This window comes from Gambusia affinis, linkage group LG24, assembly GCF_019740435.1.
Source record: "Gambusia affinis linkage group LG24, SWU_Gaff_1.0, whole genome shotgun sequence".
In the NCBI taxonomy this organism is placed as follows: domain Eukaryota; kingdom Metazoa; phylum Chordata; class Actinopteri; order Cyprinodontiformes; family Poeciliidae; genus Gambusia; species Gambusia affinis.
Genome location: NC_057891.1, coordinates 8,293,637 through 8,311,907, shown reverse-complemented (window position 1 = coordinate 8,311,907; position 18,271 = coordinate 8,293,637). Strand labels below are relative to the sequence as shown.

Genomic DNA, 18,271 nt, shown 5'->3' with positions numbered 1-18,271 from the left:
AACAAAGAGTTCAGACGGAGCTGAATTAGCCCGGCTGCCAGTTATTAAATTACATTAAATTATAGAATTATCAATAATTCTGAGGATGACTTACCGACGAAGCACTGCCAGGTTTTCCTCTTCTTCTGAAAGGGAAGCGTGTCTTGTCCCGCCGTTGTGTACGGGAGACTCGCCCTGGAAACGTTGTAAATATTTACAGAAGAAGAAGAAACCTCTGCAGATGCAGTGCTTCATACATTTTAGCGTATTTTATTGGAAATTTTGCATTTACATGTTTTGTTGTTTTTTTTTTTACCTTTTTACAGAGTGCACTATCTGCTGAGTATCTCCTCTCTTTTCTCTCCGAGTCTGGAAAGCAGATTGGTTTTCGCATTTTAACTACTTTATCCACATATTGTTTAGCTGCATCCATTCGTTCATTGGAGACCTACTGGGAGAGGAGAGCGGAGACTTGACCTCCGGTCTCGGTGCCACTGGCTGGACTGGTCTGGTTTGCTTGGCGGCGAGCTTCTTCAGGCTAACTCGTCTCTTCTCAAACATCTCCTGAACAGAGCTCTGCTTCTGGAAAACCCTATCCATGTGATCCTGAATAGAGGAAGAGTCCATCTTTAACTGCATATCATGTTTTCATGAACTCTCAGAATGAAATTGTATCCCCTCACCCTGAGTTGAGGATTGAGCACCGCCTCGTACTGGCAGCAGATGGCGCCGCGGTCCGAGACGGTGTGCAGAGCTGCCGTATCCAGGTAGCGCTCCAGCTCCTGCAGAGCCGCCTCGGCTCCATCCTGCGACTGACAGCGGTCCACCGGTTGGTTAGCCAACAGCAAGATCCCGTCCTCACACCACTGGGACGCCTGCAAGGAGAATATTCTTCAACGCTTCGTCCAGATTTTCTTATTCCTGGCGTTATTTCAGTAGCGGCACCTTCTCCAGGGCGTGGTGCAGCTCCAGGGCCCTGAGCAGGAGGCCCTTCTTGCTCCGCAGAGTGGAGCCGATCTCCTCACACACGCCTCGCAGCTCGCCACACTTCGGCCGGATGCTGTCCTCGGCGTAGTGAGAGTTTTCTATCAGACTGTCCCCCTCGCTGGCCAGAGACAAGGCGAGCTCCATCAGCTCCTGATAAAACCAAAACACAAACAACGGCATGTTGATCTTTGGATAAAACACGAGATGGAACAGTTTGTGTATCACTGACTGATAATGGACCCTTCATTTTAACACCAATAAATCTGCCTGTACTCATTTATTTTGACTGAAATGTTGCTAATCCTTCCTCTTCCATTACTCAGTTGTTCGCCACTTTGTTTTTCGTCATTTACGTAAAATCCTACTAACGCACACAGAAGTTTGCAGTTGTGACATTGCGACAAAATCTACAAATAATCATGTTGTGTGAATTTTTCTTCAAGGAGGTGTAGTGGCCCCCCATGAACACTGAATTAAAATGTATTGCAAACATCTTGAACTGATTTTTTTTATTATTATTATTTTATTTTTCTTATACTGGGATCTTACATAAGCCTTCTCCTCGTGGCTGCTGAGCTCTCGCAGGACGTGCTCTGCGTGGGCGGGGCTTATGCTGACTTCGGAGAAACCCGACAGGCGCTCCAACATCACGTCAAGCTGGGGGCGCACCTAAGAAACAGGAAGGCGCTTTTACTTAAAAGTTTTCTTCCCACGGTGCGAGCAGGGCGCAAAACGCGACTGACTTCACGGAAGTGCTTTTCAAAGTGGCGGAGCTGCAGACACTGCTCCAGCTTGGTGCGGTGACGTTCCCAGAAATCATCAAACGCCGTTTGGGTTTCGTCCAACTGACCCAGGAGTCTGAAGTAGACGTAATGAAATAAAGAAGCAGACTAGTGAGAAGTGGCTTCTTTGTTCGTTCGTGGAAAAAAGCGAATTATTATTTTTGGATGCGTCCGCCCCATTCACACACCTCTGAACAGTCGCCAGGTTCTCCATCTCATCTTGTGTCATGCTGTAATCAGGGTCCGTCTGTAGAGGCTCATTGATGCTAGCCAGCAGACGCCCTCCTTGAGACAGCGCCACCTTCAGGTCCTCCTAGGAATTGGAAAGATCATTTTTAGCAAACAAACTGAATACGCAATATTTTTAAAACCCTCTTATTTAGCCTCGTTAAATAAATGGGTTCACCTTGACTCGACTTTCAAGTAAAAGTTAATAAATATTCTTGGTGATATGAAAGCAAAAAATACGCTTGATGAAAGAAGAATGCTTTGTCTTGTTGCTTAAGTTTTCCGTTTTACGATTATTCTATTTTGTCTGGATTATTCACTTTAATTAGTTTTAAATTTCTGGTGAAATGAAGCTATTCTTGAATTGTGGACAAAAGCTGCACAGAATTACTCCTAGGGCCGCACTTTGTAACCTCCTCAACTAGACCTAACTAATCGATAATTCAAAAATCTATTTAGAAAATACTCTTTTATCCAATTAGTAAGAGCTGGAAGTCAAGTTTTTGAACTCCTGCAAATTAGTCACACTTATTGTGCAGAAACAAATCCCATTTTTAAGTCGTCAACACCAAAGCGTAGAAAACTTTACATCAATATAATCCTGTTTCGAATATTTATGGAAGAGGAAAGGGGACTGCTGACCTTCATTGTGTCTTTCTGCAGTGTGTGTTTGTGCAGCAGGTCCACAGTGGCCTCTGCATCGTTGGGCAACTCTGTCTAGCTCTAGTGCCAAGCTGCGGTCTGTGCCCCATGGTGCCATTCATGCTTCACCGTCGATGGCCTGCAGTAGAAATACAGACCATCGTTTAAGAAAAACCTGAACTGGAGCCACGAAGATGCAGGAAACGCATAAAACTTTTGCGTTGACGTACAGTGCGGTGTGAGATCCAGCTGTCATGGCAGTACTCCTGTGTGCCTCCCAGCTCTGTGGTCAGTTGCCCCGGGTCGATATAAGCGTGGAGCTCGGTCACTGTACTCAGCATCACCACCTGATAAAGACATGCAATCAGAGGAGATTCCAAGGAGGGGAAGGAAAAAAAAAACATCTGAAAGGTAAGTTTATTTTTTTATCTGCTGTTTCTGAGACGCCCTTTGTAATGTCGCTCTGGGCAACTGCCTGTGTGGTTTCATCTAAAACCATCACTGTCCCTGTTGAACTTGAACAGGAAGTCTGAGAGAGTCCGCTGGAACAGAGCAGTGGGACGCAACACCAGAACCAAGTGCAAGTTCCCTGGAAATGAACCCTGAGTGAGAGAAAACAGGAACAAAAACATGTTTATTAGCCAAACTTTGTATGTTAAAAGAAGTTTTGATTTTTCAGATGTTTCCAATTTGGATTTTCTGGGAGAGGGGAGGAAATATATCCGACACTCCTAAACCGTAGCTTTTCTAACCTTGTAAATTGGGTAAACTTTTGATTTTAGGCCCAATTTAATTTCTATCAATGAATGAATCACATTTTGTTTTTGTGGATGCAGTTCCATAGAGAAAAGACACATGAGGCATTTGTATTAAAGAAAAACAATCAATACATAATTTAAAAAAAAATTCACAGCTGAATAATTTTGTAAAGTTTTATATTAGAAAATATATTAAGATTTAATTAGAAATCTCCAAGTTCTTGTTAGTTTAACGGTATAAATATGACACCAAACTCTTAAGACCAGGAAAGACAATAGAGTTTAATGCTATTAAAGAGAAGTAGATGTGTTCAGAAAAAGGCTTGAAGCATTTTTATCTATAGTTCCACTTGCAGCTTATTGTTGTAAATGAAATGATCTGTCAGTGGAACTAGCACTTTAAAAAAAAATCAATATTAAGAAATAACTGACCTAAAACAAGCTCACATATGTTGCCAAAATGTTACTTGCAAGTCAGTTTTGTTTTACTTCAAGGGTATTAATATATTTGCACTTGAAACTAGACCGGAGATTTTGTCTTTTTGCGGTGTATTTAACATCAGGCTGCACAATATCATGATATTAACCTACATTTTTCTGATTTTTCCTCTTTATTTTCCTTCCTCAGGATACCTTACCCCCGTTGGAATTTGAATTTTTAGCATCTTAGCCACTAAAAACATGCTTCCAATGTGGCATCGATGGCTTTGAAAAGTTCTCCAACAGGCCACATTTGTCACTGGCAAGCAGCATTTGCATTCATGGCACTTCAAATATGATAAATAAAAAATACAGCGGAGCCATTCGATAGACAGGACAGAACCCAAGAGGCCACTCAGCTCAAAGACTTTATTGGATGTGGCTTCCTCTGAAACCCCTGAGTGAATTGCTCCTCCCTGTTAGACAGGATAAATCAATGCAGGCTGACATGTACACACACAAACACAGGAGCGCACACACACGTACATGGCTGGAGGCGAGCTTAGGAAGACGGATGACAAGATCATGATACCATATAAAAGAAAAATAGAAAAGGTATTCCCACAGCTAATCTACTGTAGGAGATGTGATATTGCAAAAAGCTAAAAAAAATAATAAAATCTTTAATTTGCTTTTTCATTCATTACAGGCTGGAAAATGTAACCTTAGATGTGCTGCTTTTCTTCAAACAGAAACACATTTTTAGAAACATTTTTTAATATTTTGAACAAAAAGCCCTCTTGTTTCTAAAAGCGGCTTCACTTCTCCAGCTAGCAGCAAACACAGAGCAACATATGTGTATCTAGAAGCCATTAAATTCAATCAACCCTGAGAGGTCCTGGTTTAATTTGTAGCCCTGCATTAGCATGACAATGCAGGAGCTGCTCGGTGCATCCCCCTGACACGCCGACACAGATATATGCTAATGCGCACACGCCTCTCCGGACCCCGGGCTCTCGCGGATGAAAAGCACACATTAATAAATGAGACGGATCAGGATGCTGACCGAGTTGATTTATATTCAGCTGGTGAGGAAGGACGGGTGGACAGGGAGGAACCTCTCCTGGCATGTCCTCTAATGACATCCACATGGTCCCACTGGGACTCCGAGTCGCCTGGATATCAAACCTCCTCCCTCTGTTTTGGTGTTTAAGATCAGGAAAATGTTCTTTCCATTAGAAAGAAGGGACATAGCTTAAATCCATACATCAAAAGCTGTATTACACCTGCTTTTTTTCCAGCTGATTTTACGTGTTGCAATATATTCGCTGTTTGTGTTTGCACCCGCTGACAGAGCCATCTGCCATTCAGCCTGCAGCAACACTCCTGCTTGGTTCAGTGGCTGCAGACGCATTAGTCTGACTCCCAAAGGTGGACTGCAACAAAGACAAAACGGTCCCTTTATGCAGCTTTATTCTGTTAGATTGTACTGGTGCCTCTGAAATAAAGTAAATATTGTACACGGGGTTTATTATTATAACATCAGGCTGCTGATAATAATTTGGCACAGATGTGTTCAAAGCCTTAGCATCTTCTTATGTGTGAAACTTACACAAATTACATTTTAAATAGTTGTTCATGCTGGAGTTCTCATAAAATTACTACTTCATCCTTCAAATATTATGACTTTGTTCTCATAATTAAAAAAAAAAATCAAAAATTAGCCTGTTTCTAATATTTTGTCATAGAGTTGACCTGAATTTAAGGTCCAAACAGAAGCTGTAAAGCACGCTTCTCGAGCAAGATGGCCGCTCTGCAACACTGACATATGGAGACCCCAAGAAGAGCAATCATAAAAAAAAAAAAGAAATCCAGATTTTCCAAAAATGGACAATACAAAATAATGAAGCAACAACTCAAATTTGCATGGTTGTGGTCAAATACTGGTTTAAAAATGTTTACTGTTACTCCATCTACCAAGTTCACATTGAAAATGTTGTTTATGAGGTTCAAACAATCAAAACACACATTTCTGCTAAAACACAATGGAAAAAGTCACACTGAATTTCATTACTTCCATCTTCTGGTGTTGGAACAGCAAATTGCAAACCTTGACAAAGAGCACATTTCACAGCGAGGAAGACAAGCTTCACCTTTCAATAAGCTTCATTGGTCAGGCGTGTCCAACAAAGGACGAACAGAGACTGTATCCTCTCACCACCTGCCGTTAAAGCCTTCAGGTTATAATGCAATTCCTGTCCACTGTGCATTTCTCACTCTGCTTCATACATTAAAAATGAAGCGTCTTCCATGTCTTTGAATACAGATAAATGTAGATTTACACAAAATGTATTGAATTTGTTGAAATTAAAACATCTCGTTCTTGTCTTTTTTCCCCTTAGATTTCAACTTGAGAGGCTTTTTTAAAATTATTATTTAAGAGTAAAACAAACAAGCCATTAGAAAGACAGAATGGGGACAGAATGAAGTGATTAACAATTAGAAAAAAAGAGAGATAAAAAGAAGGAGGGATGAGGGGAGGAGGAGAGACCCTGCAGAGCAGCTTCTGCTTCCCTGCTGATAAACTCACCAACCACTCGAAACAATGTTATCACCCCGAAAGACATAAATCATCCCGGCCTCATCACCACAATCATCTCCACCTTTTGTTAGTTTCAATTAAAGAGAAGCGATTGAATAAAAATGGCAAGGAAAACAGGAAAAGGGGAAACACCTATAAAACTATACAAAATATGTTAAACGACACCTGCGAAAACACTCAGTGTCCAGGAATTGTCCTTTAGTTTTACAGCAATATGAAAGACTGAACATGTTCGAAGCTCCTCTGCAAGGTGGATTTTGGTTGGAGGAGGAAAATCTCTTTTTGTTCCAGCCTGTGCTTCACCAGACGCTTCATATGCCAGCAGTGAGAGTTCAATATTGATCTCCTGTTTGCCTCTTTAATAAATCATACTGCTGCTAATCAGGCAGTGACATTTGGTCAGGCTATGTGCTCTGAAGGACGTTATTATTAAGTTCAGGATTTTATGACTTGCACTTCAGGTCAGGGAGTGTTGTGTTGCTATTTAAGATATCTTTTTTTTTTTCCAAAAATGTGCTTATACTGCAAAACCACAAAATCTTACTAAGTATATTTGCTCTGGTTTCTAGTGCAAATATCTTCATATAGTTGCAAGTATCTTAAAATGTTTGTTTTAAGTCAAACGAATTGATGAAAAATGACCAGATAAAGATACAAACCAAATCAATCAGCAGGCTGTGATTATGGTTCTTGTTTACTGCCATGTCTGCATCTCAAGTGCTCAGATGTTTCTCTACAAGTGGAAGGAGTCCCATAACGGCTTATGGCCACTATGGGAATAGTTTTGCTCAAACAGAGCGATTAGGCTGGATGGTAATTAGTATCCTATTAGCATACATTTGCATAGATTTGCACAGATTGGTTGGGGGAGCTAATCAGTAGCAGACAGAGCGAGCATCCAGACAGCAGATGTGTAAGGTAAGGTGAAGCTTTGTCCTCAAGCTGCTAGCGCTGCTAAATACCATCCACACGAAGTACAGGTGAGGTAACTCAAGAAATGTGCAAGAGAATCAAAGTTATCGAATGAAAAGGACATACTTTTTCCAAACAGCACAGGGTTCTTCCCAACAAAAATCAAAACAATATAAGCAATGAAAGTGTGACAAAAATTTTTTATTGTGTTAAATAGACAAATAAGTAGTTAAAAGGGGCAATTAGTTGTAAAATATATATTATTATTCTGTGAACATGGACCTGGACCATGAAAGTTTTTGTGTCTCGTCAGATTTATTTATTTATTTTACAGTGTAAGCAAGAATCTCATCTGTACAAGAGTTTTTACAGTGTAATTGGGCATCTGGTGTGTACGAAAGGCGCAATCAGATCTTGGCAACGTCAACTTTTTACAGTACAAAAAAGGATCTGGACCTGGTAAAGTTTTATTACAGTGTCTCCTATGATCTTATCGGTACACAAACTTTTTTTATTTTACAGTTTAAACAAGTATGTAAGCGTCTGTGCAAAAGGTTTTATTGTGCAAAGGATGATTGATCTATATAAAAGATTGTTTTGCAATGCAAAAAAGGATCTGTTACACATAACCATTTTACAGCAGATTTTAATCATATTTTTATCTACAGTAATAGAGATTTGGTCCATATGACTTTTTACAGTTTAAACAAGTAAAGTTTTCAGATCTTGGAGTCTCTTTGAGACTTTAAACAATTGCTTAGTAAGTTGTTAATCTTTATAATCTAAAGAGAACATTTTGCCCCCACTACAAAGAAATAAAAGTAATGTGTTTCGAACCGTTACCTCTTTAAGTTTGGAATATAAAACCTTTTCTGGATTGTTTTTCACTGTCGTGTCCATTTAAAAACGATTCAGTCCCTCTCCTGCTTATTCTAGGCAACGTTCAGATCATCTAGAATCAGGCTAACAGGACACAAACAAAACAAATGTCAAAGGATTTGCCTGAGTAGGGAAAAAAAAAGTGTGAATAACATCCGTTTCTGCTCCAACGGGAGACCGTCTCACATGTTGTGAGACACTCCACCTCCCACTCTGGAATAATACGCTATTTTTAACTTCCCACCTCATTTCAACATCCAGGAAGACGCAGAGAGCTTGCACATGCCCTTTCAACAACGCAGCTCATGAATAAGTAGCAGCAGTGAAGCTGTTACGCACTGCAGATTACCCTAAAACACCCATTATTCTCACTGGTGACACACTAAATTATATCCACAGACAGATCGGCGTGAAAACAAGCATTAAATCATGTAAAACCCAGCGGCCAGACCAAAACAGCCATTTGCGCTTGCCAACGCACTTTCTCCCTCGGTCACAAACGCACAAACAAAACGGGAAGGTCTTACTGCGATGCGAAGCAGGGTGGCTCTGACGGCGGCCCATCGGTCCAGCCGTCTGTCGATGATCAGGATGAAGCCCACTCCAGACGCTGCAACGCTGCAGGAGAGAGGCAACCGTTATCGCAGGGGGAAAAGACACTTTGCCGCATTCGTGTGGCGGCTAGATAAGAAGAGGGTGTGCGGTGTTGAAGCCCTGTGTGGGACCAACGAGGGGGAGATTAAAGATTAATTTGGATGCTCTGTGCAGGACGTCTTCCAGTTTTACAGATTCATGTCAGAGTAATAGTAACAATAGTTGTGTTGGACGACGGCTGACCACATTGGGGCTGCTTTCACTGTGATGTCACAACTTTTGAAGATGCACCAAACATGTCGGCTGAGGTCAGAACCATAAAAGCTAAAAAACCTTCTACATTTTTCAGTCTGTAAGCTATACATTTATACATTTTCTCTGGTGTATAACTGAAGATTATTGGGGTGTTTTTTCTGCTCTCTTAAGGGTTTTACTCCTTAGAAAGAAAAAAATTGGAAATGCTCAAAAACTAAAATCAGTGGGTCAGACTTCCAACAAAATCAGCATCAGCCAGGAAACGGAACCCTAATAATGAAGTAATTTGCGATATGTCACTTTGATTTAGCTGCTTGAAATAAAATATTTCAAAATACAACATCTAGAGACTGAATCAGACAATTTTCTTTTGGTTGACTAGAGAGCAGAAGGGCTTCAACGTGAAAATTCCTACTGCTTTTGGTCTAGAAATGTATCACACTTTGTAGCATTTTTTGAGTTTTTGATGCTTGAATGATATTCCCTGTCATTTGATTGGCAGTTGATTTTAAACTTGCCACCTTGAATTTCAATTAATGAGTCTACAGCACAGCGTCTCCGTCTCCTTTGTGTATTTTAGTCCTTCAAACCCAAGATGAGCAGGTCAGGAAAAGCTCAGTCAAAGCAACAACAGTTTTTAAGAAAAGCTGTTTTCTCTGTGATGTTATTATAATGTAGTTTTCATAAATAAATACTGGAAATTGTTCATTTTACCTTGATCACCTGCTTAAAAATAGGATTGCTTTCCTACACATTAAATGTGCTAAAATTCAGCACATTAATCATAGCTTGTTTACATTTTTATGACTAATCTGCTTGTTTTCATGTAATATGTTTTTTTTATTATTATTATTCAGTATATGAAGGCGCTACAGGGCATTTTTTTCTCCTTTTATGCAGTCTAATCCTTAAAATAAAAACTCTTCAAAAATGGACCTGATCGGTGCAATAACTTTCAGCTTTCAACTCATCAATTTTCTACCCATTTGAAATCTCACATAATGTCAATTCAGGAGAACGAGTTTAATTAGTTCACGCTTGATTTCTGTTTCTGTTTTAGCGTTATCTTTTTTTATACATTTAGACTTTAACACATTCAGAGACTCGTGATGGGTCTCAATGAAGGTCAAAGCCTCGCTACCAGCTGCCCGGCTGCCTGCAGTCATCATTTCTCACCGGCTGCGATTATGAGCAACCATCCTGATTACCATGGCAACCTTTTTGGCACCGCATTAATGCGCTGTTGTGTGAGGAGGGAGAAAATCTGGCCATTCATTCCACAGGCAGAGCCATATGTAGCAGCCTCATTAAGCTAATGCTCCTAAGTGTGTGTGTGTGTGTGTGTGACAATGCCACATTTTCATGAAAGGTCCTGTTGAACAACATGACATGCACCCTGACACCTCCAAACACACACACACACACACACACACGCATCGACGGCGAACAGAGCGTTCTGCCAACATGCTAACGCTGCAGAGCCGAACTCTCCGGCTGTCAGATGATGTACCGAGTGAATGCTGCTGCAGCAAAATCCTCAATCCATCTCTGCTGGTGAAAACATCCAAATCCAAAGAGAAAAGGGGACGTGGAAAATCCAGATATTTCAGGGTGAAACAAAAGAGATCCTCAATATTCCATGGCGATCATCCAATCGTCCTTAAATCTTGCTTATCCTGAGCTCATCCACTGTTTTTTTGTTGGGTTTTCTTTTTTTCTTTTTTTTTGCCGTCTGTAGACGGAGAGAGGTGACCGTTCCCATCCTTACAGAGCATCTCCCTCCTCCTCCTCCTCCTCTCTGCTCCTCCAGCAGCCGCCTCAGAGCCTCTTCGGCCAATCACGGCCGAGTTCCGCAGCCTCTCATCCAATTGGAGCTCGGAGTGGGAGAGAGGAGAGAGGGAGGGAACTCAGGAGGGTGTGTGTGGTGGATGTTATATATGAAAGGTAATCAGGCATAGACAAAAAAAAACACATGTACAAGAGTCATGTTGATGAACAGATGAATTATGTGTGAGAGAGGAAGATGTAAAGGGTTGATTTGGACTTTATTTTATTCAAAAATAACAAATGAGCCCTTAAAGCAAATCTCAAATTGTTCTTTCATTACATTTAATCGTAAAAAAAAAAATGGTGGAAAAAAAAGTTTAATAGTTCAAGCTGAATCCCTTATTCTCTTCACAAAAATTCATTTCAGTCTTGTTACCCCTTTTCCTTGCCTTTAGTGTTGCAGCGCCATCTGTAGGCTCCACATGGTATTATTATACAAGCAGCTGCACTAACCTGGGGACGCTTGTGAGGTAGCGGAGCACGTTCTGCAGCTCCTCCTCTGGCAGCTCACCGAACGCCGGGAACTCTGGGAGGAAGATGATGGGGTGGCCATTGATCCCGCGACCCCCTGGGGGCACAGAGGTCACGGAGGAGTCATTATTGACTTCTTAAACCTTCTTTCAGTCCTGCGTATAATGAGATTTAACTGGGTTATGTGTGGAAGATTGGTGTCTAGATAAACTGGTCAAAAACCTATCAAAAAGCAGTCAATTTCTTCACATTACAGAAACTGAGATTAATTAACTCCATCGGGATTTCAACAACAAGCGCATCATTGAAATAGATAGAAAATGATGCATTGCTTTCAAAATCTTTTTTAGATAAAAATCTGAAAATTTAGATTTGTTGTTTTTTGTTTTCGGACCCCTTTACTTAGATGCACCAAAATAAAATTGTGTGCAACCGATTGCCTTTGGCTTAGCTTTCTTGCTGTATCGTTTCTTTCAGCAAAAGGTTTCTTCTTACAACTCTAAAAGCCAGATTAAGCATCAACACTTTCTTTTTTACAGGCTGTAATTTACTGACTTTCATTACAAAGGTGGCGTGTTTGTACTCAAAAAAATATATATCTTAATGTTTAATCCACAGACCAGGCCTTTCCTTTCCTTTTCCTAGAGACTCAGATTACACAGCACATCATCAGTAAATTATTCACCAGGCAGTCGCGATCATCATGGCAACCCAAAACAGCCCCCCCCATCCCCAAGTGTGTATTTGTGTGTAATTTACTGTCTGGTGTGGACTGTGATGCTGTGTGTCTCTTATCTGGGTCGACTTGTCGTCAGAAACAGAGAAGCATTAAACTTTTCCTGCAGAGACGCCTAAAAGACAGCAGCAGAGCTTTTTTCTTCCTTTCTTTCCTTCACACACCAGGAAATGCAATTCAAGAATGATTCAAAATTGACCCCTTTAGCACAGGTGGATGATGCAAACAGAGGTTTTTCATTCTTAATCAGGGTGAAAATATTTCCAACATATTTTTGTCACAATGGAAAAATGCTTAGTCGGAGGCAAAGTATATAGTCTTTTTAGAGCCTTGTCTGTCCTGAGAATTTTACTGAAAAGCCAACTTTGCTGCACCCAAACAGGGGTGCAACTACATATTTATGAGGTGGATGCGAACATCTCACCGGTGCCCCCCCCTAGACATAAACTTGTACAACTGCCTGCGGGTTGCAGGTCTGAAGCTTTTTGTTAGCATGTTTTCTATCATTCCTACAGCTTGATAGGAAGCCTTATCCAAACTGGCAACCCACATTAATAAAATGGTGAAATAATATTGACCACAAAACACTATTTATAAAATATATCAAAATTTTTCCTACACAATCCGAACAAACGTTTTTAATGTTACTATTAATCTATTTGTATGATTTGTTCTTTAAATTGTCATCTATATTATTTTTCGGTCTCAGAAAACGACAGAGGGATGAAGAGGCTGATGTCTGGTTCTTTAGGTTCTGACGGGTCTGCGGTTCCTCTCCTGATCCATTCTGTCTGATATCAAACCCACTGGGTGCCACTGAATGTCACCGACACGTTTATTTTAATGCCCCTAAACTTCACTGTGATTGTTTAGCCTGTGTCTTCCCACTACCGTCTGTATTTTTGCCAGAGGTTTTATTTCAAAGGACGGTGTAGTATGGGGTGGAAATTTTAAAAAGACACTGGTTGATAGCAGCTCACTGCGGCTGCGTAGTGTCCGTCTCTAGGTCACCATGACAACAGCATCAGTTCGTGGGGTCCAATTTAGTTCCCGCAACGACAATTTAGCTGACCCTAATATTTCCCGTGTTTTGTTTTGGTTATTATTATTACACTTATTGTTGAGAGGTGTGTGATAGGTGTGTCTATCAGACATTTATAGCAATACGGAATAAATTGCGTCCCATATTGGACAACAACAACAACAACCACCCGTCATTTTAAGCTAGCTTAAGCTAACCTGAATATTTACAACTCTCTTGTTGATACACTGACATTACTTACCTACTGTCTTTCAACCACTTTGAAAAGCTTTTTTTCGTCTCTCCAACATCTTTATACCTCCCCCTCTTCCGTTTTTTGTTTTGTGCCCCGGAGTTTTTTCTGCGCCCCATATTTCGCTCCCTGTTGTCGAGGCATTACGACGACATATTTAAAAGAGAAAAAACGCGCTTCAGCGTGTTCTCGAAGGGCCGCTCCCCAAGCTATTTGTATTTTAGTTTGGGCAGCTTGTTTTTTCGGCTAGCAGGGGGGGCCTTATCAGTGCTGTTCCTCTGTTATTGATCATTTCATGCACACACAGCTGTTAAGTACATAAAATGCTGACTAGAAAAAAATCTCCCTCATCGTTTTTTGCGCCCCTATGCGTTGCATACAGTGCAAAGCCACCTTTTGCGCCACTGCACCCAAACCAGCTTCTGTTGAATTTATTAAACTTTGCTAAACATAGCAAGCGTTTTGGAAAAAAAAAGTGATCTAAGTTCTGTTTTTATAACTGAGAATAAATCCCTTCAATAAAGTATTCAAGTAAGGCAGGTGTAAAGTAGTCATGACAGAAATCTAACTTCAATTCGGACTCAAAGTAAAAAGTCAAACTGACACAAAGGTCAACATTTGCGACCTCACTGACTAAATGTGCTCAAATTGACGGTAGGAATTCCCCCAAATTTTTGGGATGTTTTATGATTCTGCATTGGGAGTGAATCAAACCAACCTGGCAGGAGGGCGAACTGCTTCTGCAGTTCAGAGCCAATCTGAGCTGCTAACAGAGGACCGTCTTCCTTCTGCAGGATGTCATCTGAACAAAAGAAAGGAGCAAAAATAGAAGAAAAATCAACATGCAGCAAAAGATATCAGGACGTTTTAAATCGAGATCCAGTAATTCAGAGTTAGACACACTGAAACCCCTGGGGTTTTTTTTGGTTTTTTTTGTGTGTTTTAGAAGAAAATGCACCTTTTATATTTAATGAAAAAAGGTGAAAGTGAGGTGGAAAGAGGATGACACAAACAGCATTTGCATTTCCTCTCTTCCCTGGTCAAGTCGGATTACCGTAATCTCATTTAGCCCGCTCAGACATATAGAGCCAGAGGAAAACAACCCTACTCTTCCCATTCCCCCCTGTGTTTGACCCGGCAGTGCCAACAGTCTACAATCACGTGCGCGGCTGTGAATGAAAACTGGGAGCGTCTCTGAGGGGGTGTGTGCATGCAGACGAAGGCTGGCGCTGACATGGAGCAGGGAGGTTTGCAGGCACAATGGTGTAGCTGGCAGTGAGCGACGCAAATTACAGTCCAAGTACAAACCAAGCAAACTGCTCACAGTCTAAATTGCCCCACAGAATGATTTACAGTTATCGTATGCATCACAACGCTTCACTCCCTGGAAACCAGACAAACTCAGGTTGATGTTTCTGCATTCTGGTTCTGTGTTTCGATGCAGGAACCTGCTGCAGGCAGGGTGGAAGGCCAAATGTCAGTTTTTAGCTGCAGCAGGAGATGAACACATGAATGAAGCTGACTTTGAACATTACTTTTTAAATGAACCAACTCTGTTGAACGTTTTTACACAATATTAACGTTGAAATGTTGCCCTTACGGTACAGCATTTCTGCTGTTAAATATATTTTATATTCTTCGTGCGAGTATTCCCTGTTGTCGCCGGCCATTTCGCTGCTGCTGCTCAGAGATTTTTCAGTCTGAAGCTGTTTGGAAAAGGACTGGCAGACGACCACCAGGCATGAGCAGCTGTTGTTGGAGAGGGAGCTGAATACAGCTGCGCATCATATTTTTCAGATCATCACAAAAATAAAGCTAGAAAATCTTTGTTGTAGTATTAGCAGCACATTTAACTTTTTTTTTTTCCCATCTTGAAAATAAAATTGTCTGGTCCATCTGATGAGGAAACCAGTCGGATTAAAAGCTTACGTCTGGAGTAATGCTACATATCCATACGTGTCAGCACACACCGACTAGACAGTGACTCATTCTACATGCTCTAAGTCTATTATGTTGTTCAAACTTTACTCTGACTCAGCAAGAGAAACTGAGGTTCACAACTTTGGTTTTAATCCCAAAAAATCGTTGAGGTGTTTATATTTCAAATCATTTTTTGAATTGTATCAGAGAGAAAAGGCAAAGAGAAGATGCTCTGAAGAGGGGAAAACCTTTATGGAGAAAAGAGGGAGTTAAGGAGAAAGTCCAGAGGCAGGTGGAAGCTTTAAGCAGATTAGAATGGCGGTTTAATGGAGCTGTGACAAGACGCAGGCTTAAGCAGAAACAGTTTCTCCAACATGAAAATCAAAGAGTAAATAGAAAGGATGGGTGTCTTTTCTTTCTTCTTTTTTTTTGATTTCTTAATCAGACTTGTGAAGTCTTGTGAAGTGATGAATGACTGCTCCAACACTTCATGTTCAGTATCAGAGGACATTAGATAAATGAGGCAGCCTGTGGGAGAAAGTGAACTGACACATGAGTGTGTGTCAGTGTGTTGTTTTGAGCTTTCCGTAGCAGCTGTCAGATCCGACCAGGACTCCAACTCTGGACCACAGCCTGACACGTAGCATTAGGCTTTGACTTCAGATATATTTCTATTTCTGTGTGTGTGTGTGTGTGTGTGTACTTGTTTAACTGTTCTAGTTTGGTCTTTCTCTTGTATATTCACAAATTTTCTCTTTCACTAACTAATGCATCCCTTCTTTATTGTCTGCAGATTTCACAAGATTTCATTTACGATTATATTTTTTTTTATAATCTATTAAAAAATATTTGGAATCTGGTGTTTTTTTAATATAAAATAAAGATAATTATTGGAAAGAATCTTGAAGCTTAATTCAGCTGAACTAATGCTTTTGCAAAATATTTTTGATGAATTTGCATTATGTAGTGATAACCAAGCTGTCAAATATGTCATTATCTTACTAATTAATATCAGTATTTCCCTAACACTTGGAAGTGAATATCTTTATTTTTTATTTTTTACTAGCTTGGTGTGGGTGACAATAACATGCTATATAAGTGGGAGGAAACTCATTTGATTAAGCTGAACCAATCTGCACAACACACACGCACACACACGCACACACACTCCTCCTGTGGTACGGTGGTAAACGGTGCAAATCTATTAGACATTCAGGCGTCGGGCGGCTTTTCAGGGCTGCTGCAACCCGAAAACGCTGCTTTGTCCTCCATGGCCTGAATGAAATTAAACTACGGGTTGCAAGTGAACCCTTTTACCCAACAAACAACACACACACACACACACACATATACAGACACAGAGCAGAAGTGGGCCAATGCTGCCAAACACAAATAGTGATTATGGAGGGTTAGAAAGAATTCCCCCCCTCCAGCATCCTTGTTCCCATCCCCCAGACTCTGACACCCCCCCCCCCACTTCATTCATCCTTTTTCTCAGCCTCTCTGAGCGACGAATCCAACAACTTTCATATTAAAACCGAACGCCACACATGTAGGCAACAGTTTATTATTCGGATTCGGCAAGAGAGAGAGACATTTCTGCACCACCTCAGCATCTCCAGCTGAGTTTATCGGTGGATTTAGCGAGGTGAAAGGACAGAGAAGAGGTGGTGGGGATATTTAATGAAGAGAGAGGGTTGAGGTGATCGTGTCTCAATGAGATGAAATGGAGGACAGGGTTTCTTTGAAGGTGTCTACATATTTAATGCCTGGAGGCAGCCGATACGCTGGATGTGACCCGTCTGCAGCGATTGGGTCAGAAGAAGCACAACACTTTCCAACAACTGGAACATTTCTTCCATCGTTCATCACCCACACTGGAAAATATTGGCAAATTTGACGGCAATTGGAAGAAAAGTCATTAATAAAGCTTTGACTAGACCTTCGTTGCATGCAGGTGCTCACTGTCCGAACAGATTTTCTGAAAGAAATTATTCTTTATTTTTGGTAATATTCAAATTTTCTGTGTTGGAAAGCAACTTTCTGCAGCTGGTTTTAACCCAGAAGCTGTCAAACTCTGAACTTTAGTCGTGTTTTGCTGTTTCTGGCAGTTGACAACTGCTGCATGAAAAAGAAGAGCGAGGAACATCTGTGTGAGATGTTTTCAGTTAAATGCTCAATTGCAGGCTTTGTTGCAACCCTAAACTCACAACTCTGTGTGTGAATTTCCTTTATTTTTTAATCTAGATTTGTGAAGCAAATCAAACTGTTATGCTGGTATGAAGAGGTAGAAAGAAGGAAACTTTTCAGCTGTATCCTGTAAGGACAGATTGGTATTATCCCCATTATTCACACACAGCCTCCTCCTTTGTGCAGTAGTCATGTTCCTACAGGTCTTTTGCTGCTGAATACACACACACACACGCACACACACGCACACACACGCGCACACACACACACACACACACACGCACACACACACACACAGGCGATTCAAAGACAGCAGCCAGCTGCTCTGCTCTTGTTGATGGCCGGCGGTGCTGGTGGCCAGTCAAAGTTCAAAGCCGCAGGAAGCCGTATGATGTTCGCTCAAACACACGTGAACTCCCCTGGCTGGGAGTTATGCTCCCAAAAACAACTGAGACATGCAGCAGGAACCGACCTTAGAAATGTTACAATAAGTGTTTACGCTATACATGTTCAGAAAAACATGTATAACACGTTCTGTATCGGAAGTGAATAAAGGAGGATTGGTGCATCCCTATTGAGGAGGTGTTTTGCTGCCAAATGGACGTCTTAAAAGCAGAAATGTTCATTTATTCATTCAAATATATAAAAAGATTAAAGTAAAATGTCTGGCAAATGAGTACAAAAGTCACCCTGCTGGCATCAAATGGCAACAGAAATGTGGCCAGTCGGGTGTTTTAGCAAAAAAAAAAAAAAAAAAAAGAGAAGCAACAATCCTCCAGCTTGTCTGCATATATATTTGCACGTGAGTGTGAGGG

The 18,271-nt window shown here is 40.9% G+C and overlaps 1 protein-coding gene across 1 annotated transcript in view; it reads right to left on the bottom strand.

The window, feature by feature from the left end:
• The window catches only part of mcf2la (mcf.2 cell line derived transforming sequence-like a), a 35,664-nt gene that overhangs the window by 7,220 nt on the left and 10,173 nt on the right, over window positions 1-18,271 (bottom strand). The window contains 16 exon segments of the mRNA XM_044109188.1: window positions 95-174; window positions 296-348; window positions 432-585; window positions 663-854; window positions 925-1,116; window positions 1,516-1,635; window positions 1,710-1,824; window positions 1,937-2,061; window positions 2,619-2,694; window positions 2,696-2,757; window positions 2,849-2,966; window positions 3,029-3,047; window positions 3,121-3,220; window positions 8,717-8,807; window positions 11,319-11,433; window positions 14,065-14,148. Coding sequence (XP_043965123.1) covers window positions 95-174; window positions 296-348; window positions 432-585; window positions 663-854; window positions 925-1,116; window positions 1,516-1,635; window positions 1,710-1,824; window positions 1,937-2,061; window positions 2,619-2,694; window positions 2,696-2,757; window positions 2,849-2,966; window positions 3,029-3,047; window positions 3,121-3,220; window positions 8,717-8,807; window positions 11,319-11,433; window positions 14,065-14,148 — 1,696 coding nt within the window.